Source organism: Anabrus simplex, chromosome 1 (genome assembly GCF_040414725.1).
Source record: "Anabrus simplex isolate iqAnaSimp1 chromosome 1, ASM4041472v1, whole genome shotgun sequence".
Taxonomy (NCBI): domain Eukaryota; kingdom Metazoa; phylum Arthropoda; class Insecta; order Orthoptera; family Tettigoniidae; genus Anabrus; species Anabrus simplex.
Window position 1 is genome coordinate 1,805,157,033 of NC_090265.1, and position 25,480 is coordinate 1,805,182,512.

The window sequence follows — 25,480 nt, forward strand, 5'->3', positions numbered from 1 at the left end:
AGTACAAGAGAATACTAATTATCATACACATGATATATTACTGAATCCAGATACTATGAATGATTACTTTTTGAACACAGTGAAAGAAATAGGTGATAAAGTTAATCCAACAGGTACATCTAACATTGGGCCTGGTCCACATAAATTAGGGGGTCATACTTTCCAATGGATTGACATTACATCAAATGAAATCATTAAGATGGTCTCAAAATTATCTAATTCTAAAAGTATGGACTGTTATTGGCTGTCCAATTACATTATTAAACAATACATCTGATTTGTGAACCACTAGCGTTTAGTATGTTTAAAGATTGGGTTTTTTCCGAATATGCTTAAAATTTCGAAAGTAAATAGTATAACATTTTTTAATAAATTACCCTTCTCTGCACAGGATGTGTCCATCAATAATTTTAAAAGAAAACTGTATAACTGGATGTTGGAAAATCCATTTTATGACAAAGGAATTCTTAGAAATGAAAACTGTTGATGTTGACTTAACTGTGTATAGATAATATAAATAATACTGTAGTATTGGATGACAAAACCTATTTCATGTGGGTCCGTGGTAGAGTGTCGGCCTCCGGATCCCAAGATAGCGGGTTCAAACCCGGCAGAGGTAGTCGGATTTTTGAAGGGCGGAAAAAAGTCCATTCGACACTCCATGTCGTACGATGTCGGCATGTAAAAGATCTCTGGTGATACATTTGGTATTTACCCGACAAAATTAATTAAATCTCAGCCATAGACGCCCAAGAGAGATCCGGTTTACTCTAGGTCCGCTAGATGGCAGACAGAGTAAACCGGAACGTCGAAATTGACGAGCAGACAGCCAGATGGCGTCAAATCGAAATGTCTGCAAACGGTAGCTGAGGCCATACGATTATTATTATTATTATGTAAATGATCAATGGTAAATATTCTTATTCCCCATCTGATGTAATATCTTCCAACAGTTCAATTATTTCCTTCTTGCCTAACTTACTTCTCAACATTCTGTTCTGAAAAATGCAAGGTTATGTTACTCGGTATGTGGTAAGCTGCAATGGTTTCAATTGAAACAACTCCACATTTCCGCAAATGCACTAAACTTAAAAATCATATCTACTTATTTTCAGTTAGTCTCTTAGATATCACACAAACATACCTGAAATCCAAACAATCAAATCAAATCACACCAAAGGAAATTACACTTTCAAAACAACTGCTACACAATACTTCAAGCACAAAATATCTCCATGGAATTTCTATACATATCATCCAATTTCGTCTGTTCAAAAATTATCACCAGAGAACAGCACCTCACAGAGGCAATGCAAGTGGTTTCAAATGATACCGAGGCATAAGGAACATATAAAAATAAAATTGTAGGTTGTTTCAATCTAAACCACTACACCTTAGTTAACACAAAACTATGAAGCATAAGTGGAAACTATTCCTTTCTAAGTCACAAGTTATGCAGATATGAAATAGCGTATGGCTTTTAGTGCCGGGAGAGTCCAAGGACATGTTTGGCTCGTCACGTGGAGGCAACCTGCACATAGTGATTAGGATGAAATAATGAGGACAACACATACACCCGGCCGCTATGACAGCGAAATTAGCCAGCAACAGTTAAAATTCCCAAACCTGCCGGGAATCAAACCCGGGACCCGTGACGAAAGGCCAGCACGCTAAACCATTTAGCCATGGAGCTGGACACATTAACTCCCCTGCACGGTACACGAGGGTCAAACTTAGATTATGCAGGCGAAATACACCGCTTTGCAAGGTGCACTATTGTGCAAAAATAAACTGCTTGAGATTTAATGTGAGCTTCTTAAATCTGTCTTGTATACCATAATTCTTATGAACTATACCGATTCCTGACAAATGAACATTTGCTCATCGATAATTATGCTTTGCCGAAGCAGTTGTCAACTTCTAGTTCATGCCATCTACTGAGCATAATGTGAAACCTATGGATTCTGAAATCCTTGTTCTTTTATGTAATCTGTCATCAACGTCTAAAAGCAATGCCTTGTCTATGCAACCATTCTTTCCTATCCTCAGCTCATTTTATTTCATCTCATTTCATTTGTAAGAAGTTTAAACATTGTTTAAGGGATTCTGAATTCCTTTATCTTTTCCACCATCTGTAAAAAGAAATTTAAACTTGTTTAAGATATAATGAAGCTCGATAATATTATGTAAAGAAATGATGTAATTTCAATAGTACACCTTGGTCAAGAAAAATGTTTATTAAAACACAAAGATACATGTTTCAACCCTGTTGGGCCTTCCTCAGTCTTGAAAAATAATATAAAGTTTAGAGAAATACTCTAGAAAAGAAAAAGTACCACACTAAAAGTCCATAAGAAAGAATTTATCTTTCAAGGATTTTAACTTGTCAAAACAAAACAAAATCAGAAACCAAAGAAGAATATTCAAAAAGCACTTGTTCTTGGAAGTCTTTGTGGAAATGCATCAATCGCATCAGAAATATCATGCTGCAGAAAAGTTAACCTCTTAACATAACAATTATTTACAAAATTGTGATCTTTTTTTACCTAATTTTTTTATTGTTAAAATGGGCTATTTATTGAAAACTAATGACAGTGGTAACAATAAAAATACATTTTTCGAACTTAACAATGAAATATAAGCCACCGAAAAGTTCACGCTTTAAAATCCCGAGTATACTCGTGATATTTTTTTACGGGTTCTAAAATAAATAACACAGCACTAAACAGATGGCAAGTAATACAACATGACACTCAATACTGTTCAAATGTTTGTGGCTGTGTGAAATGCCCTATAACAAGGATCAACACACAATGCTACATCGCTGGAAAGCCGCGAAAACGAACTGCCTGAGTCACCGACATCCACTACGGTTGAGTCAGAGACATCTGTTGGCAAAAATAGGACCCTAAAGTAATAATTTCATAAACAGCTGGCGGAAATATTGAGAAACAATAAGAAACGAGTATATTCGGGCTTTTAAATTTGGTACCAACCAATGAGCGACATTCCCGAGTATACTCGGGATTTTATTTTATATAAATATATAAAACCCCGAGTATTCTCGGGCTTTCATGTTAAGAGGTTAAAAAAGCGATAATTAGAAAAAATGAAATGAAATAGGTTGTCAATATCGAAAACAAAAGAAACTTAGCAAAAAACATGATACTGATAAGACTGCTAAGCAGGTCAGCTGTTAATTGCAGCAAGGGAGAGGGAGAGGAAATTGTGGGAGCAGGAACTAATATGAAATGACTGGAAGAGTTGTGACAGTTTATCAAGGAGGATTATTAATGTCTCAAAAAGAATTAGTTTGTTCAATAATTTCATTTAAATTGAAAATGGGATTAATCCTTTGATCTAAATGGATGAAAATATTTTTTCATAGAGTTCAATAATTTGCCCCTATATTTGCCCTCTATAAAGAAATAAGATCGTTGTCAATGGATGTGAATCAATGATGAATATCCGACATGTTCACAGCTGAAAATCGATTGTGCTTTTTTAGCATTAACATGTTCTTGAAAACTGATATTGAAATTTCTACCAGTTTGGCCATTGAAGCTTATGTAGGTTAATATAGTATTGTAATGGTCATAGCGTCCACCATGCCCACTGGCAGTGGGCCCGGCCCGGCACCATTATAGGCCCACCCCTTAAGCTTTAACTGCGCCAATCACTAGCAGCACTTGAGTGCTAGGCCAGCCCTACTCGCTTCCGCCTGCTGTCCCGTAACAGAGGAGTATGGAAATGACTCCACGATTAATCTGGAGTGTTTCATCTCGCGAGATTCCTGGATCCATCAAGCATCCGGACTATTCTCGAAGGGCCAGCGCAGATATATTAGACAGGAACGACCTGCCTGGAGTTAGCGAGTGTTAGACCGAGTTAAAAGTCGGTGTAGTTCAGTCGTGAGCGACTGCCAGTGTAGTGAAGTATGTGAACTGCCGTGATTATTGGACTAGTGTACTACAGTGCGGACAGTCAGCGAAGGAGAGAACATGTAGCCGTGCGATGCGGGACCTTGTGTGGGAGTGTAGTGTGAGAACAAGTGAGAAATGAAGGGAGAGAGAGCGTGCAAACTGCGTAAGTGTGTGTTATGAGCAAAAGTTGTGTGTAGTCTTATGTAGTTTAGTGCCTAGCTAATAAATCTTAGTATTGGAGCTACCAGTGTAGTGTTAATTGATCCTACTACCCCGCCAACTCGTTCCAGTATATTTCAAATTGTCAGTATAAATATTGGCTAAAATGCCAGAAGCAGGTCCATGGGAATCCCATCTTGTTGATAAATAGCATTATTTTTAAAAAAATTGTTTCCTAAAGCAGTTTGTAAACACCTGAGTTGTTTTCGCCATAAGACCTGTCTGTGTCGGTGCGACGTAAAGCAACTAGCAAAAAACCACCTGAATTGCAATATACGTTATTCTTGTTGATTGTGTGTTATAAAAGATGTTGGAGGTATGCGAGTTTTGACAGCTATGGTAATGGAAGTGGTTTATTTTTTTGGTTTATGAATTATTTTATCAAGTGCGTGCATGGTGGCTGTGATGCCGCTGAAGTCTAAGCGGTCTGATATCGTGATTAGCCGGTTCGAGTCCCGTTGGTCGAAAAAAAATTCATCAGCAGAATGTTGGCCTGCAGGGTAGGGGAGGTGGTGGTATACAATTTCTTATCGCTAGATTGCGTGCTAAAATCCAGGATTAAATTCCAAACCTTTCCGCAGTGCTCATATGGAGTGAGGGCATATGAGGCTGTCGATGGGGATGTTAAGCCTTGAGCAGACCCCTTGATGCTATTCGACAGGAGTAGGCTATGTGCTGGAACCAGGTTTCACCCTCTCCCTACTAACCTATATATCACCTCATTCATTTCATATCAACTCCTCTGATAAGGTTGACATCAGGATGGACATCCGGTCATAAAAAACCCCCACGACAGATTCATCTCGCCTCATACCTGACCCCGTAGACAAAACTGGACAAGGGTTGGACAAAATTATTTTTAACAAATTGCTGATCATGAACATTATAAAGGGCTATATTATGTCTTTTTTAATATACACAAAATAAGATAATGCAACTAGCACCATTCAATACGACAATATGTACAAAAAAGTTGGTCGTCTGGCTTATTGGCAATGTTGAGCATGAATGGGCATCCAGCATTAGATTGAAAGAGCTACTCATCCACAGTAATGTTTTGTGCTGGTTTGTAACAAATAATGCAGGTTAGCTATGAACCTGTCCATATCAACAATACCAATTTGTCTGGGTTGCAATGCACATGTACACCTCTCAAAAGCAGAGGAATCTCAAGGTCTCCAGAAAAAAGGTTTCATGCCATAATTTGAGAAAATGCTGGACACCATTTCTGAGACCACAAATCCCATTCACGTCAGCCCCCGCAAGTTCTACAAGTATATACAGTGCAACGAAACTAATTCTTATGAAGAAAGTGACCATTCAGGGTCTTGGAGAATATGAGCTCTTGCTTCAGTACATCATTTGATGTGGTGCATTATTAGCTTGTTGGCAAAAGACTGCAAACACCAGTAAGAGTATTCTTGTCAATGTGGCATTTTGCTGTCCTCTAAGTCCTAGAAAGCCATGCAGTTCTATGCTAACCCAGACCGCACCTTTTGAAGGCACTTCAAATGTTATGTGCGGTCAGGCTCCATGTGTCAATTTGCCAGGCACAGATCTGTCTTGTAGCATTCATCTGCTCATTATGGACTCACTTTCTCTGCAACCTAATAACTAGGCAGGCACTCTGACACAATCCCCACAACTATCTTAATAACCACAACAATCTGGAACATATTATATTGATGAAGTAATTTATTTTGCACTTGAAATTATGTCTGTATCAGGTGTACTACGAGGCGTGCATAATCTTTTTGTTCGGAGTCCTCAGCCCTGTTGAAATATTTACATCTCAGGTGAAAATTCTGGAGAACCCACACTACTTCATTCACTGTCCGAAAAATTAGTTTATATGCATTCACAAGTCATCAAGTCATTGCTAGATTTCAAAAGAGCTATACTTTGTAAATACTTGTGAATTTTGACATTGTCAATGTCCAATGATACGTAGTTATAAAGAAACTAAGAAAAGCTGAACTATATATCATAACCAACTTACTGCTTCTCATCGCGCTTTATGGCAATGAAATGGGATATGGTTCACCGAGTTGTTTTTAAGTGAACTCGGACTTTTGTCTGAATATACAACTCATTCAGACACGTAAGCAACAATGAGCATGATATGAGGACAACATTTCAGTGCCATCACACACTCCTCATTAGCACTCTGTCGAATAAAGTTTTGCTTGAAAACTTTTCTACAATACTTTGGAAGGCAAAGCCAATGCAGCAGTAGTCATCACGATTGCATTGGCAAAAGATATGGAACTTCATGGATGAAAAACCAAGAGTTTCTGAATGTTCTAAAATATGTGCAGAAAAATACATGGAAAATGAAATTTGCAAAAGATTTGACATTGGGGTTGTGTCACAGAACAAAGTGGTAATTCATTACAGCATACATACAGGAATATCATTACCAAAAAGCATCCTCTTGCATTGCCATGAATGACTAGGTAATACGAGGTATGTGTGATGCTAGTAATACCATTTCTTATACAGCCAGTCCCTGTTATGGTGTGAAAATGTCACTCATAGGGTCGGTTGGTGCATGCTAGGGGCCGTATTTTTTGGTAATAACGATATACACAAATTTTTCTGATATCTTGTTTCTTGTCTATATATGACTTCCAAGGTACTAAAAATACAGTATTTTAGCAAAATGAACGCGCAAAATATAGCAAAATCTGATCTATTGAGCGAACTGTGCAAATAATCACTAAATATACCCCACTTGGTGTGAAAAATGCGAAATGGCACCGGAAGAGTTCTCCACTAAACATTTAAATGCTTCCGAGACCTTGACTATCGTAGTTTCCTTCTAATTTGCTTGATAGCGCTGTACAGTATATTCTCTACACAAATGCACACAAAGCGGAACGCACTCTGTATCGAAAGTATGTGTATATATTCAGTTCTGCAATCTCTAAGGCAGTCTATAAAAATCGATATCTGTTATCGATTACCGGTACAGCAAATAGCGTTGTGGTCGTAACAAGATACAAGACCGGTCGTAGATACAGCATTGCGCAATGGGACTTCGTTACTTATGAACATTTATCAGCAAACGTCCAACATTTAAGTATAAAAATGCCAAAAACTGAAGTCACAACGGGTTTTTCGAAGGCCAAGGATACAACAGTGAGGGGTTCTATGTATTTGACGCTGCAAGGAAGATTCTAATCTATCGATAGTGTACCGGTAATATTCGTAAAGTGGAAACATACGATATACACTGCAGATAATCAGAATGAAGCAAATGAATATAATTCCAAGCGGCAAATAATCTGCGATATTTTACATATCGTAAAGGTGTTGAAAAATTAGAGAGCAATTTGTAATAGACGCAAAGAAAATCATTTGTGCAAGCCAACATTCCTCTAGAAAAATAGGATAATCCTGGCATGAGGAAGAAAATGAATATTTACTGTAAAAAGTGACGGTATTGGTAGGCCTATTGTAAATAAATCGCCTGTTTGAGTAGTAATGTTATTGTTTTTACGTCCCGCTAACCGCTTTTACGTTTACCGGAGACTCAAGATACCGGAATGTTGTCCCACAGGAGTTCTTTTACATGCCAGTGAACTAGTGATACGAGGCTGACGTATTTGAACTCCAAATACCACCGGACTGAGCCAGGATCGAACCTGCCAAATTGGGGTCGGAAAGCCAGCACCTTAACCATCCGAGCTACTCGTCCCCGACCGGGGAAGAAGGTAATATCCATGAACATCTTCCAGGGCTATATGACTTTGCAAAATGCAATGAAAGCACATCTGGTTGAGGAAATGAAAGAAGACAGTGTTAGCAATGTTTTAGGAGGTTTTATAAAAGACCACAGTGAATTTGCATCCAAGTGTTCGCAAGCATTATGGTTTTAGACATCTAATATGGTCAGCGAGAGGAGCTTCTCTACTTACACAAAGACACTTTCTGACTGTCGCACAACTCTGCATCCTGATAATGTTGCAACCATGCTTAGTTTGTACTTTGGAGACAAGTAATTCAACGTCTAAAAATGTAGGCTATGCATAAATGTATACACAGGGCAGATCACCTAACTTCATTTCGAAGTATCAGTAATTTATATATTTATTTCTACAACAATTTGCATATTTGGTTTTTCTAAGATTTAATAACAATCATACATTACAAGAGTTTACTTTAAAACCCCTTATCACAAAATTAGTTACATTTACCCCATACGGTACTACAAGGAAGATTTCGCAGGAAACATTAATCAGTATAACAATTTATTTCACAAAATACCTACCGAAATAGTGTCAGTTTTAACACCGATATCAACAGTTTTATTTCACCAAAAAATAAGGCCCCTAGTGCATGCATTTCAATGGGCTTGGCAGACTGATATGTAACAGCAACTTCTGGCTCTATGAGGAAAGCAATGGGAAACTGACTCATTTCCCTAGTATGCCTCTTCATTGACATCTAGGCTATCTATGACAGCTGTTGGCGGAACTGTGGAGGATCAAACCAGCCTTCGGACTGAATACTTGACAACTAGGTAATACGATCAGAAGGGACAGATGTTACAAAGGAATAAACACAAAAATTACATAATTTCAAAAGTTGTAACGACATAATGCACTGAATATTTTGTGCCTCAGGAGCCTAATGGAACCGTGGAGAGGTACCATAACTTTCATGGATGTCCTCCGTGGGTAGGTGGAAAGACTTCCATGCGTCAGCAAAGTGTAAGCGTACGGTGCCTTTTACTCAAACTAGTAGTCCTATTATCTTAATCTTATTTGACTGTATTTGGATTTGTGATAGAGAAATGTGGGTTCGTAAATCTCTTCTCTACCTTTACCTCTTCTGGTTGGCCTGTGTGGTGTTCGAACCGCACAGTTGAGTCCATGATTAAGGCTTTAGGGCTGTGTTCTCGGAACGCTTTCGTGTCGATACGAAAAGAAGTGACATTCACGGGCAATCCGTCAACTATTTTGTGGACATTAAAGGCCTTCTTCCTCAGTTCTTTGGCTATGGACCCAATTTGATGGTGTGTATTTCTCAGAAGCTCTCCATCTTTGCAGGATCCTAGGACATGAACAAGAGTTTCTTTCTCTCCGTAGCAGCAACGACAGAGGTTGTCAGGGATCTGCCAGGCACAGAACGCACTGCAGAAACATTCCAGTCATTTTTACTGCCCCTCTACACTCATTAGACAGTCTTCCATTTCATGACCGTAACGATGAGTATAATCAAGAAGTTAATATAAAGAACCACCTAATCGATACTTTATTTTATGCCTCAGGCAAAATTGAATATATATTGACACTTACAGAACATGTTTCTACCACTTAGTGATCATCTTCAGCTGTATAAAGAAAAAACCAAGATGAAAAAACATTAAGAGTATAACTTGTGCTTATTTTTCTAATGTTTTTTCATCTTGGTTTTTTCTTTATACAGCTGAAGATGATCACTAAGTGGTAGAAACATGATCTGTAAGTGTCAATATATATTCAATTTTGCCCGAGGCATAAAATAAAGCATCGATTAGGTGGTTTTTTAAATTAACTTCTTGATTACTCATTAGACAGGGAGATGCGATTTTTGACTCAAGAATTTGCTGGTGTATACATCAATATTTGGGAAAATATAGACAACCAATAAATTGGAGTATTTTTCCATCTTCAAAAAGGTAAGGTTGTGGACAATGCATAACTGCCAACTTCGCAGAACGAGAATTAGGGAGAGTTTTATATGAAAATCAGAAAAAATTAGGAGATAAGGAGATACAATTGGTTAAAACGGCTTACTCTACACGTCTTGTGCAATACGGAAGTAATACGGTATAAAAATTATAACCTTTGCTGTCTCAAAACCCAATTGTTGCTATAAGAGGCTACAAGGCTAAAAATGACACATCTCTAATCCCTCACAGGAAGTGAAAATGAAATTATTGGTCTCTAATAAGCCTTCTGAAAATAGTTTTTTTAAAAACTCATGCTCCACACGTGTGAATCAGTCATGCACTTGGATGCCATTACTAAGCTAATGCATAGATTAATACGTTGCGTCAAGTGCCCGCGCAATTATGCGAAACGCAATGCAATTTTAATCAAGTAATAAATTAAAATTTGCCAGAATTGTCTCCAAATGGCCCCCAGAATCTCCAGAAAAGTCACTATCTTTGATATTCTGTCACTACAGGTTTCAACATCGCACATCTGAGTGCATTTCTCATATTAATAAAAGTCAATATTTTTCACTTGAAAGAGGCCAATGAGCGAAGGACTCCCGGCCACTGGTATACAAAACTGAACGGCGAGATTCGAAAACAAATCATTGAAGTTCACAAAAAAAATAAGCTAAAATTAAGAGAAATAATAGAATAATTGGAAGGCGGGAGAAAATGTCGGAAATCTGGGAGTCTTCTGACTAAAGCCCCATTCACAATGCAAACTTAACGTAAACTTAAAATTAACGTTAACTTAGAAGTTGTAACACAGTAAAGGTTTCCACCTATTCAGTACTAATATGTATTTACAATGTTATAAATTACATGGAACTAGTTTCGACCCACCTAGGGGTCATCATCAGCCATATTAAAGCATACATACGTTTTTGTCGAATCCTAAAACATGTTATTTTTAACTGTAATAATTGTATGGATTCATAATTTATAAAGTGAAGTGTGGTAATGAGATGAGAAATGTTAGTATGGTACAGGTAAGTAGTAAATAATAATATATATATATACAAAGAAGTTTGGAACAAAGTACAAGTGGGGTGCTACGGACCAACAACATGAAATTCATAACTTAGAAGTTAGCAGCCATATTATCTAATGGAACCATTTACAATTCATGTTACGTTCCTCCATTGTGAATACCTCAAATTTTACGGTTACACTACGTCGTTAAGTTTACGGTTACATTTGCATTGTGAATGGGGCCAAAATCGAGAAAGTTGACAGGTATGGATATGGCCTGGAATGACAAACTGGGAACTCTAAAATAGCCAACTTTTCCTAAAATAACAATATTAATCTTAACAGTTCCTAAACAATTGATTACAAACTTGAAGGATTATTTTTTTCATCAACTCAGGTAAATTCAAAAAATGACAACTTTCCAAACTCGCAGTGTATGGTGGAAACTGAAGTATTTTTTTATCACACTTTGGATGTCAACTGGAAAACTATCTGCTGCCGTCTGTACTGCATTATTGATATGAGCAGCATTAAATAAAGCAATGTATAACACCATTTTCATATCTATGTGGGTGTTAGCATCCAGAATAAAACACTAACGTGCACTACCCAATTTATGTTGAGAACATTAAACACAAAGCAATTGCTTAACATTTTGTCTGTTCACATGAAAACTTTTGGCCAGACGTGCAGGCCATAGACCTAAAGCTGCGATTATGTTTTACTGTATGGAAACTAATGTAGCCTCCTGATCTGCTAATCCTGTACTTTCATATTCCTGTTTAATAGTCTGTTTTTAAAGAAAGCCTATTTCCGAGTTGTTGCTTTCACACTGACCACTTCTTTGTTTCCAAAATGAGTCACATTCAATGTCATTTCTTCTATTTCAGCTAATACTGAACAATGAAAGACCAAGTATGAATTCCAAGTGCAGAAAATAGTGTATAGTGTCAAATATACACATGTATGGACATTTATCTTTCAGATTGTCCAAGTGAACAGACAGAACGGTTAGAGAATGAAGAACAGTGTTTACATATCTGGGTAGTATTATTAATGGAAGTAAAGAAATCAACCCTGAAATTAATAACAGGCTAAGTAAAGGTACAACATTTTATCAAGTCAGAGCTTTTATGGGATGATAAAGTACCCAAGAGAACGAAATTAACATTATATAAATAGAGACAAGATAGTAAGATCCATGCAGTAGAAATGAAATTTTTAAGATCATGGAAGTAAAGAAATCAACCCTGAAATTAATAACAGGCTAAGTAAAGGTACAACATTTTATCAAGTTAGAGCTTTTATGGGATGATAAAGTACCCAAGAGAACGAAATTAACATTATATAAATAGAGACAAGATAGTAAGATCCATGCAGTAGAAATGAAATTTTTAAGAACATCGGTTAAAAAGACAAGAGAGAGAATTCAGAATATTAACCCTTTACTGCATGAATTATTTTTTGTTTTCGTTTGGTGAAAAAAATTTCAAGCTTTAATGTTCAACATACATTCAGTGTATTAGATGTACCGGCAATTCTTAACTGGGGCTAATAGCTTAACACTCATATGTGATGTGGATTTCCATAGTTGAATATATATACGAATTTTCACGATTTTACGCTAAGCTTTTAACATTCAAAGACCGAACATTACTACCTACTGGCCATGGGTACGTACTGCAAGGCGCAAGTACAGCTTGCAGAACCGTAGGTCGGTAATGTCTTTGAGGTTAAGCCAGAGGTACTCCTGAAGCCTGTGGTAATGTGATGGGGAGGGCCCACGTAAAATAAACGGTTGGTTCGCGTGGATGTTGACGGGGTGGAAGGAGTACCTTCGGTTGTAGGGCTGTTTTGTCTTATGTTATGTAAAAAAAAAAAACAAGGCATCACTGGGATATGTGTCTAATTGATTGTACAGTTGAAGGTGTGCCGTAAAAGTACCTCTGTCTACAATATTTGTCTATTTATACAGGTGAAAAGTTGTATGTTGCCTGAGGGCAACAGTATGCAGCAAAGGGTTAAAATTAGAGAAGAGCTAAATATAGAACCATTAGTACAGAACATACAGAAAGCAAGACGGATGTTTCGGACATGTAAAAGGAATGGGAAAGGAACGGGTAACAAAGAGGGAATTGTAAGAAGGGAAAGAGACCAGTTGGAAGACCGAGAAGGTGGATGGATCAGATCTGGAAGGACATTATAGGGAAGCTGGATTGGATATGGCAGAAGCAATGGAGCAGGAAAAGTGGAAGGGCAAAAAGGAGTGGAGGAGGCTTGTCAACAACACCTGGGCGATTGGAGTGGGACATTGATGATGATTGTCCGAGAAATAGCAGCAGTGCTCATGGGGGCAGCAATTACTGTAAGAGGAAGTACAACTAGGCAACCCTCCTCTAACACTAAGATGAGAAAAAATGGAAGGGATCCAACAATTTGAAAAATGAAGATATTGGCCAAAGAAAGACCAGGGCCACAAAGCACATGAAAATGAAAAACTACCCAGCACTTAAGAACCTAACAACATTAGGGTTTGAAAAGAAGACTTGACTAAGGGAGGTCAGATAGCTTTTTTTTTTTTTTGCTTTACGTCGCACCAACACATGTGTCTTATGGCGACGATGGGATAGGAAAGGCCTAGGAAGTGAAAGGAAGCGGCTGTGGCCTTAAGGTACAACCCCGGCATTTGCCTCGCGTGAAAATGGAAACCACGGAAAACCATCTTCAGGGCTGCTGACAGTGGGGCTCGAACCATCTATCTCCTGATTACTGGATACTCGGGTAGCTTAGATGAAGGTGAGGAGCCTGGCACAGGTGGAAGCAATGCCAGGACTCAGCTCGGGTTCCTTGGCCACCAGCTCGCGCTCCCAAGTTCAGAGACCCTGGTGCCCCTAATAGTTGCCTCTTAGGACAGGCAGGGAATACCGTGGGTGTTATTCTACCGCCCCCACCCACAGAGGTATATTATGTTTCATGGATACAACCTCAAACATACATGCCAGAACGCAGAGGACTCATTCAAAATTTGAGTTTTAATGCTAGAACTACACAATATCAGAGAGAATTTAAAAATTATCCACTAGATAGTTCAATTCCTTTGATGAATAACAGGACATTTTGCATCGCAAGCCTCGCCCAGAACAAACTTCCTAAAAACAGGACTGTCCTAGGTAAAGTAGGATGTCCATACTCCGTTCCCTTTCCACAGATGTGTATGCATGGAGGAGGGACGAGGAGGTTAAAGTTACAGAGTTCGAACCACTTGAATGTTGAACAACTGCTTTTAATATCAGACTTATATGAAATTAAATTGATGCATCTATATTTGAGTATCTTTACAAATCCTAAGTTTTCTCTCCTGTTATCTCACTGTCAGAGTAACAATCTATTGACGTAGGTAGTCTGCCCCTTCATTACAAGGAATGAAATTAACTTTATAGCCTGTATTGTCAACCTTTACAATGGTTATGGTTCTTTCCACCTTTACACTACCAATTCGTTTATACCTCTCAGGCTAACATCACTGAATCATGGCATATGTTAGTTAAAAGAAGTCTTCACTGAGCAAGTGGCCGCATGGTTTGGGTCACGTAGCTATCAGCTTGCATTCGGGACATAATGAGTTCAAACCCCACTGTCGGCATCCCTGAAGATGGTTTTTCTGTCTTCTCTCACTTTTAGACCAGGTAAAAGCTGGAGCTGTACCTTAAGGCCACGGTTGCTTTGTTCCAACTCCTAACCCTTTCTTATCCCATCGTTGCAATAAGACTTACAGCAAAATGTAAAAAGACATCTTCAGCCAATAAAATACAAAAACGAAAAAGGATATATTTAATTTTTAAAACACTCAAACAGAACATGATATAATTATTTCAAAAAACAAGTTTAAAATACCAATATAAAATTTAACAATTATAGAGATTCCTCTCTCCCCTAAGAAAATTCTGTGTAACCACCATCTCAGATTAAATGTGATCTAATTACAAAATATCAGCTTCTCTGCAAATTCATCTTCCTCTAATCACTGAAAGAATTCCACACAAACTAGAAATAAAACGTCATAATCGTAGAGACTTAGCTCCTTACAGCAGGGACAATGATTCTTTTAAAACTTGATTATTGCATTCTCATTGCATTGTAAAATGTTCTGACCAAAAATAATGATGCATGCAGTATTTAATTTGTTTTAAGAAATATTAATCATAAAATGACACAGGAAAAAATGTGATAACAGGAATATTAAGAAGCTGGCCAAGGAAATGGCTCTTCTTACTGTTCCACACCCACCTTGTCCTGTTGATGGCACAAGGACAAGTTATTAGGTAACACTCAAAAGGCTCAACACTAAGTTTCTTTAACCTGTTAAGTGCCGAGTTACCAGTTGACTGTTTGGTACTTTAGTGCTGAGTTTTTTCCTTTCTATGTAAAAAATGTGTAGAGGCCTCAACTTTTAACTTATCAATGGGGTGATTAGCTTAAAATGTTTACAAATGTTGGTTCTTTATATATCTAAATGCAAATAGAAAATCCTACTCTTTTGTTCAATATCATTTTGAGAGAAACAACATTACACTTTTTGTGCCCATGAGTACATCACATTTATACACAGTAAAGAGCCCAAAATAAAATGATTTCCTAAAATCTGTAGGCAACTAATACATGTAATGCCATACGAGTACATATGTTGATATTTTGAAATCATGTTTGAGATCATGTTTTTCACCGGTTGTTTGTGATACCGATTTGTTCAACCAAGGTCTGTCTAGGGAGGTCAAGTCACGAATGCTACTTATGGAGCCGCCATATTGGGTCTTTAAACGAGTGTAACCAAAGGCAAGTGTATTCTAATTTAGAGGATTTCAGTACCGTACATTGAAATAAAAACAAAATACCAACTATTTTTCATAAAGAATTTAATTGGGCATCTACTAGTCATGTATATATAACTGTATAACACTTAAATGATATGAATACATTCACAGCTATTTGAATAGGAAGATAATTAACAGACCCTGAAAGTCTCTTTTCTTTTTTGAGAAACAAGAATCAACAGAAAAGCTCATGTTCTTCTCTTTTACTTCCTTACAACTTGGTCTTGCTGTGTTTCTTATATCATCTGTCAACTACAAAATCTTATTGACAGAAACATAGAAATCTGTACAGTACCTATGTCATTATAATTACCGGTACATGAAATACTGAACTTGAAGTACTGCATTTACAGTACTAAACGACGGTTGTAATAAATTACCATCAGCGTTTTCTTTATTAAGAAAGTAATTACCGATACTGCGTTTCTAAAAGGTTACCCCAGTATGTTGGCACACACTGAATGCCTCTTGAGTTGAGTGCATTAAATTATGTATGGTAACTGTTGTTATCCATTCATGTGGTATTTCTTTGGGTTCTAAGGCAAAAATATTCTGCACATATGCAACAAGTATGATGTTCTTAGCTACTCTTAACTAGTTTATTGATAACCCATGCAGCTGTATAGTACAAAGTGGTGGTGGCGATTATTGTTTTAGGATGAAGTACAACTGGACAACCATCCTCTATAAACACTAATGAGAAGAAAACAAATGGAAGGGGACCAACACCAAAAGAAAGATGAAGGCCGCAAAGTGCGTGGGAATGAAAAACTTCCTAGGCCTCGAATACGCTAATACCGTCGCGGTCGGAAAAGAACAAGTGTTGACCAGGAGAGGTCGGATGGGCTAGAATAGTGAAAGGAATGTCAAGACTCAGCCAAGGGCCTCATAGTCACAACCCAAAATAGATTTCCCTCCGTGGGTGGGGGCAATAGAACAACACCCACGGTCTCCCCTGCCTGCCATAAGAGGCGACTGAAAGGGGCGTCAGGCGCTCCTAACTAGGGAGCGTGGGTTGGCGACCACGGGGCTCTTAGCCGAGTCCTAATATTCATGCAAATAATAATAATGATAATAATAATAATAATAATAATAATAATAATGGTTAAGAAAATTAAAGCCATTGGTAGACACGATTCCATAAGAAATAGAAATTCAGTCACTATTAAAGTGAGTTAATCTAGATTAGGCTATTTTAGGGATTACATTACGATATTATGTTAGGCTACGGTACATTAAATTACAGTAGTTGGTTAGTGCGAGTGAAGCGAGTGTTGTGATAAGTATTTGTCCAGCCATATAATGTACTCTATAGAGCATTTAAGATGAATGAAATTTAGTTGTAAATAACTACAGTACAGTATAGGACTGCTGTTATTAATTAAATTGTTGTAATGATGGCCAGCTGGACATAAATTGTTGGTTTGAAGTGATAGGCCTATTGTTTGTTGTGATTATAATTGGTAAATGAACAGGAACAAGCATTTCAAATATCTGAAATATTTCTACGTTGCATGTAGGGTTAGAATGATATTGTCTGTAGTTTGCATGAAAAGGAATGGAATGAAATGGTGTTTGGCTTTTAGTGCCAGAAGCGTCTGAGGACAAGTTCGGCTCGCAAGGTGCAGGTCTTTTGATCTGACTCCCGTAGGCGACCTGTGCGTCGTGATGATGATGAAATGAAGATGACACACACACCCAGCCCCCGTGCCAGCGAAATTGACCAATTATGGTTAAAATTCCTGAACCTGCCGGGAACCGAACCTGGGACCCCTGTGACCAAAGGCCAGCACACTAACCATTTAGCCATGGAGCCGGACACATGAAAAGGAAATTTTCATAAACATCAATAGTACTATTACACATTTCCGGTTACTTTTCTTGCTTGTTTTGAAAGACAATTCTCTTTCTTTGGGAGGTTTCCTATTATATGTCAAAGACTTAGGTGGATTAGGGACGTTGGAAATTATTGGGATGGACTTCCACTTGAGTAGTTTCCGTCCATCTGCCCTCTTTAGTTCAAATTGCGATTCTTCAAAATGATGCTAGAAGAAGATACATAATAAGACCTTTAAAAACAAAACACCGTTCATATAAACATACTATTATTCAGGAATAATACAAATGTATAACTTCACACAAAACACCGTTCATATAAACATACTATTATTCAGGAATAATACGAATGTATAACTTCACTAACCTCGCACAAGACTGAATTATCTGTATAGTAGGGCCCACGAGAGTTGAAGTCTGACAGGTGAGCGGCGAAAGCTGTAACTACGAAGTACGCTGCGTTGTCATAGTTACCTCCATTTGCAGCCTACCACCCTTTCAGACAGGCTGAGTGTTTAATAAAACATGTAGGCCTAGGCCTAATACAATTCATTTACCTTAACCAGTTCCTAAGCTCGTGTTAATAATTTCAGCATTTAAGACAGAACACGACACTATCGATATATATAAAAGATTTCATAATCACTGACAAAATCAACAGTTTCTGACAATAACCTCAACAAATGCACATGTTAATCACAGAATAGAACAACACTACCCACACTGATAGTTTTTTATTATTTAACTCCGATTGTTAACGGTAGCTGTACAATTCAAAGATAATCTACGGTATAATAAACACAATAGGAAGACGATACTTCATCGAGAAAAGAAATCAGTCAGAATATGAATGACAAAAGTGACTGAGAGCAAGCCAACCCACGTGGTGATAGCGTCCTAAAATGTTGCAACTCTGTTATCGTTGCCATAGCAACAGGCCATTTTCGAGCAGCGTTAGTCAACTTTTTCTCGCCGGTGGCGCTAAACGTCAGACTTCAACTCTCGTGGGCCCTACTTTAGTTGCCATTTGTCACGCCTACAGTTTTGTACCCACTGAGCTCTCCTTTGCTTATCTCTCGGGAAGCGAAACACTAATTCCGTCAACTGTCTTATTTTGACAATTTGGTGCGGCGCAGTACCCCGTTTTCCTTCAAAATACAAGTAACAACTCACATCATTACAACGGGCACGCCCACATAACGATATTTGAGACCCAATATGGCCGCCACCGCAAAGGATTGTGGTAAGAAGATGTACAATATTATAGGATTGTGGTAGCGTGACCAGACCTTCCTAGAAAAGACCTTGGTTCAACCAGCTGCACCAACTCCACTGGCACTAAAGTTTTAGGAAAATCAATGATTTTGGGGTTGTCAAACACTACTTGGCTCCCAGAGTGTCACAGTTTCTGGAAATCATCCATCCGCCACGAAAATAGTGATGAAATAGCTTTTGAACTCGCCGTGTTTCCTCCTTTTGTTTAGAAGGAAGCTCTGTTTCTTTCTCATTTAAAATATTTTTAGCACACACTATCACTCTCACTTTCAAAATCGCTTAACAATTCATTAAAATCATCTACATCATCACTTTCCACTGTGGTTAATAACTGAAGGATTCCTTGTTCCGAAATAACATTGCTGCAAGAGCAACTGTGGCTTGTTCTTCCGCCATGTTTGTTTACATCATAGATGAATTCCGCAGACTTCTACAAAAATCTCTAAGTTACTTCCCGAAGCTATAAGCTGTGATCATTTAGTTCTACATAATGCCCAACAGATGGCAGAACATGCCAGAGATCGAATCGGCACTCTAGAGTGAACTGGGAAGCTCAAATTAAAGTTCTCGGGCATAGTCTATAGACAGGTGTAACACTGCTGGACCAACCGTGCCAGCCCGTCTATAGGCGGGCGTAGCACTCATTGGGTTAAACACAATTTCCGATCTATGCAATTAATTGCTAATTTTCTAACAATTTTTCTCATCAGGAGGAAAGTAACTCCCTACATTATACAGCAGTGTTTCACTTGAGCTATATACAACTCTCAAACTTACCTATGACTTCAACATCTATCTGCTTCTCATCACGGATATAAAATACTACATAGCGGTGTTTCTTATCCTTCTTTATCTCCTCATACGTAGTTTTACAAACGTCTGATACAGTCACTCCAGATGCCTGAAATAGAGAATAAGCATACATCAGATTATGCAATGAATAGTAAATGAAATATGAAAAATTCTCAAAAAAGGCAAATAATTGTAATGAAATATATATGTATTCTTTATGACTGAACTAAACCAGGCTACCATTCCAAACATGCCAAGCCGTTTAATATTCTCTAATGAACAAGAATTTCACATCAGTATGCTACATGAAAACTCAGATGTGTTCTACATGCTGTGAATAATAGGTTTAGTCCAGGAGGAATTAACATTATCCAATAACACCTGACTCTTCAATTGCTAAGGTTCTTTAGAGTCCTGAAGGTGTGTTATGTCTCACAGGAATCTATAACATGCAGGAAATTAACCCTGAGTTACCATACTTAACACTTGGTTACACGCACCGGCGGGGAATCGCCGCCAGATAGGAAATGTTGCGATTTCAGCAGCTGTGTGATATGTGGAGCCATGTCACTTTAAGACAACCTGTGCGCTCACAATTTGCGCTGGGTGGGAATGTATTTGGTTTGTTGCAGGTTCTCTCTGTAATGGAGTTGTATTACTCCATTACCTTAGAACTACATATATTGGATTCCATTTATATAGTTTAATATTATGGTGTGCGTGTCCACGAATTAAGAGTTCGAGATACCATGGTCCCTTCTTGGATTTGCGCATGGGGAGCCATCTTGCGGTGGACTTGGTTATAGAAAACACGAGGTGGCTAGTGGTGCTGCGATCTGTCTGCGAAATGTGAAGTTACCTGGCGAAGCACCGTCCTCGACAATGATGTCTGAGCGTTTTTTGTTTTTAATTCTTGGGACTGAATTGAAGAGACGCTCTGAAGCTAAGCTCTTGGTTGTGGTTTAACGACAAGTTATTTATTCAAGAAAGAAGATGTTGGTGAATTTTGATCCGGGTTAAAGGACTTCCACCTGAGCCTTAGGCTCGTTGTTTGGTTTGTCATTTAAAAAAATATTCTCTTCTAACTAGCCGACCTCGTAAGTAGATTCATATGTACTTCTGAATTGGGTTGATATCGCCGAAGAAACTACTAATAATGACGTTTGAAGACATGAAGAAAATTTATGGCTATGAAATCTGAGAAATGGAATATTTGATGTTTCGGACATTTCTTTTGCGTATTTAAAGTGAAGGACTTTTCCTACTGGTCTTGTTATGAGCTTGTAAAATTCAATCTAGGTTTGGGGTTTCAAGGTTCAATGGTAACTATGATATTAATTTTAACTTTTGGTTCTGTCACTTAAGGTTTCATGCGCATGAAACAAGATTTTTATATTTGGGGAGCTCCTCATTGGTAAATATGTATGTAGTATCGGTGTAACCTAATTCATTTTTCTTATTTCCCTTTTAATAATAATAATAATTATTTGATTACTAAATTTTTCAAACCTATTCGAGGGTGTTTGGTAATATTGGAATATTGTTAAGATGAAAACTTTTCTTTTGAGCTACTCGGTACTGGCGTAGCCATTTTGAATTACGGTGATTCTGTTTTGTTTCTGTACGATGTAATAGAATGCACACGTGGGTGGGCGTTGTCCTGTTGCCTGTGACAGGCGAGGATCTGTGTTGATTATTGACGGGTAGAAACGTGTGATGTAATGGTCTTGATTTGGTCACCTTGTGGTGAACTGTTGCTGTTTGATGATATTCAAGTGATTTAAGTTTCGGTCTCTGATGTAATGTTCTCTTAGTTATCCTTCTTGTGGATCATGTACCTTCATTTGGGTTATTTCTTGAAGATTACCGAAGTAATATGGGTTGGTAGGGTATGACCGAGATTGTCATTGGAGAAGTTTTCACCTTCAAGACTGTAACTGTGAATTTATAGATTTTAATTGTGATTTGATTCTTTAAATTAATGCATCGACCTTGATGGTTTAATTTTCAGTTAATTTTGCCTTTTAATTGATCCAGTTGCAACTTTTAAATTTTAAAACAATTGTAGTTTGAGAGGTCGGTTATTTTTTCTTTAGAGGTTAATATTAATTAAAGTTTTCTTTTCTTCAAATTTTATTCAGTGGTTATTATTCCAGCCTTTAGCTAATTTTATTTTTTTATTGATTCGCCTGGCCTCTTGGCCCCGGTTGCTTCTACACATTGCGACGACCTTACTATTGGGATTGCACGGTAAGTTATCTGGTTCATGTTATTCTTGTTTTCTTGGTTCAATCCCTGGTCGTGCTATACGCTCTACCTTAGTATTTTATGTCGTGAGACTCTCTAAGAGTGGATTAATTTTTTCATTGTTTGGAGCGGGGATTCACCGTCTGTGCTTGTAACAGAGCTAGCGTTGTGCTCTCTGCTTTGTTAGTGTTCTGTTTATTGTTTGGTAGGCCATGGACTTTGAGAAAGAGCAACAACGCATAAGATAACTTTTTGATGACATGGAAGCAATGACATGCAGATTAACAGAAGCCTACTTGCAGTAAAAATCACGATGGCAGGGAAACACTGCCAATGTGTGTAAAGTCAGTTTACGCCAGACCACCAACAAGAAAATTAGATGACAAGAATATAGTTTCTCCATTATATTGTAATTAACACTGAAAACAGTAGGACCAATATAAGACAATAACAATGCAACATTTATCTAGAAAACTAAGAAATAATTTTATGTACTTTTAGAAGCTTCAACTATTTATATAAGGTGAGGAAATCCCTGCTATGCATATAACTACGTTACAATTTTTGTGCGTGTATCCAAGTGTTAAGACACCCTCAAATGCTACAGACCTCTGCCAAAAATCAAACCCAACAGTTGGTTAACCAATTGTGCCACAGGCAGTCCAACTCAAACAATATAATCATCTTTCAGAAGAAGAAGGCAGGGAAACCCTTACTGGAAAAAACAATACAATTATTTCCACCTTATTAATATTTGGAGAAAGAGGTGCAATTCCGGCCTCTAAGAGAAAGTCATTTGCCAATACCAAATATCAAGATACAATGCCAAGAATGCTGCTTACTAGATTTTTCCTTCACAAGTAAGAGATAATTCAGATATGTAAGATGTATTAGTAAATTCACATTTCATCACAAATTCACACTTGTTCATAATTTTAAAGGCTGAATTACATTAAAGGATTAATCTGGACATCATAGGTAAACTACCGTAAATGCAATGACGATTTTTATCGTATGTGACTTTTGGTCGTTTCTCCTTATAGGTACTCTATTATGAGGAACGAAGGTAAGTTATGCAATACTATTGTATGTGCAAGGAGAACCCAGTGATAACAGTAAGGGATCATTCTACAGTTCAACCTTACGCTGTCCACCACATACTTTATCATATTGCCTCTAACGATAGTTAACCATGGTCAGAACTATTGATTCGACTAGCCTTAAGAACAGCAAAATATGCTGCATGCTGGTATTGGCCGATTCTAACTGTCGATAATGCTCCAAGTTGGATTTAAGTCTGTAGGTTCTATATGGGAGCAATCTCGGTCCATGAATTTTCCTGAGGATATGTCTATCGGCTTTCTCTAAATCATCCATGATGCTTTTTTTGTTCATCAGGAGGGTCTCTGAGGCATACAAAAAGATCTGACAACAGTTTTTTAATGACAGATCTCAGCATTTTTTCGAAATGCACCTCATATTATAATGGTTGTGGGATAGTTGGTACGCAGCATTAAGTTTTTTACAACTTTCTAAGATGGATGCACCGCCTCTACCATTGGGGAGGACCCATTCACCAAGATAGCAGAAGCGACTGACTCCACCAATTTTTCCATTGTCGTCAAAGAGGGGTTGGTGAGGATTGCAATGTCATCTGCGAATGACAGACACCTTTAAAAATAAAAATTTCATGATGTTCCGTATTGAACTGTATCACAAAAAATTGAAATAAATAACATAGTTCAGCCTATTCATTACAAATAAATATGAAATGTAGTGTTACATTCCTATTTAATTATAAGTGGAAGCGGTACCGGTTTCGACCCCAATCCGGGTCATCAGCCGAATAAAATGCAAAAACAATGCATAGGTAAATAAGAAATTAAAGAATGAGTCTTTCGTAAACGAATTGAAGAGGCAATATAAGATAACAGGGATTGGCACTGTGCAATTTTAAATTGTAAAATCAAGAAGAAGTAGGTCAATCACTTATATAGCACAACACACGCAAAGCTCGGCGCTGTCTCAAAAAGTTTACGAGAAGAGGTGAACAGTTAAGTGAGCCAGCCTGCATATACTGTCAGGCGCGAAGTCACAACAAAAATTTAATAAATATGAAGTTCCAAAATGGTGTAGAAGTCAAAGACGAGTCGCTTGATTGAAGCAAATTGCTAGCTCCTGAAGATCAGCGCAACAGTTGACGTCAACTGTTCTAAAGAATCTACAAGATCCTGGTTACATACTTCAATTATACATATATATACATACATACATACACACACACACACACACACACTTTCACAATCAAAACAATTACAGACTGGATCATTAAGCTATTCACCGAGTTCCATCGGCATTTGAAAGCACAGTGCCGGACATTGAATATGTCCGAGACTTGCAGTAATTGAAAATCTTCCACATTTAGACTTATTTGCTTTTTAGCAAATTAATTATAAACAGTACATGTTTCGTTCTCACTTGAGAACATCTTCAGCTGTTAGGTGAATCGCTAAGTTTCTGAGTACATTATTTTCAGATACATTGTTCCTCTTAAAAACTATCTGAACATAAATTAAAATGATGTTCTGTTTGTCTTCCACTTAAAAGGTTTTTTTAAATGATCGACTTCTTGACACTGTTCTAATTATTGTTGAATGTTCACTTATTTCTCTCCTTCCAGGTTGGCTTATTTATTTTGAGCTTGCTTAATGTGCCCTAAATTGAGTCTAATGCGGAACTATGATGCTGATTGCCGTTCATGTTTTGAGAAGGGAGCTTCGTCTCATTTTCTGAAATGAAATTAGGAAAATAGGGATTTGTTTTTATAATGTATGTTATGTAGTAATATTATTATTATGTTATGTAATGACATGTTCAAGCATAAGGCTATCCACCGCTACACATGGGAGGCTAGGGGTATCAGATCCATAATAGACTATATCGTAACAGACTTCGAATTCAGGAAATTTGTTAGGAATGTACGAGTTTTCCGCAGATTTTTCGATGATACAGACCACTATCTGATCTGTAGTGAACTAAGTATCTCTAGGCCTAGGGTAGAGAAAGTGAAATCTGTCTGCAAACGAATAAGGGTAGAAAATCTCCAGGACAAGGAAATTAGAAGTACATGGATATGATAAGAGAGAATTTTCAAACAGACAGTAAGCAGGTTCAGGATAGAGAAAGTGAATGGGTGGCATACAGGGATGCTGTGGTAGAAACAGCAAGGGAATGCCTAGGAACAACAGTGTGTAAAGATGGGAAAAGGCAAACATCTTGCTGGAATGAAGTGAGAGCAGCTTGTAAACGTAAAAAGAAGGCTTTTCAGAAATGGCTCCAAACAAGGGCCGAGGCAGACAGGGATTTGTACGTAGATGAAAGAAACAGAGCAAAACAAATAGCTGTTGAATCCAAAAAGAAGTCATGGGAAGATTTTGGTAACAACCTGGAAAGGCTAGGTCAAGCAGCAGGGAAACCTTTCTGGACAGTAATAAAGAATCTTAGGAAGGGAGGGAAAAAGGGAATGAACAGTGTTTTGAGTAACCCAGGTGAACTCATAATAGATCCCAGGGAATCACTGGAGAGGTGGAGGGAATATTTTGAACATCTCAATGTAAAAGGAAATCATCCTGGTGGTG

General features: G+C 37.7%; 1 protein-coding gene across 1 annotated transcript in view; it reads right to left on the minus strand.

The window, feature by feature from the left end:
* Positions 1-25,480, minus strand: part of tsr (Cofilin/actin-depolymerizing factor homolog tsr) — a 134,914-nt gene that overhangs the window by 50,504 nt on the left and 58,930 nt on the right. Inside the window, exon 2 of the mRNA XM_067138553.2 lies at positions 19,581-19,704. Coding sequence (XP_066994654.1) covers positions 19,581-19,704 — 124 coding nt within the window. The remainder of the gene's footprint in view (positions 1-19,580; positions 19,705-25,480) is intronic.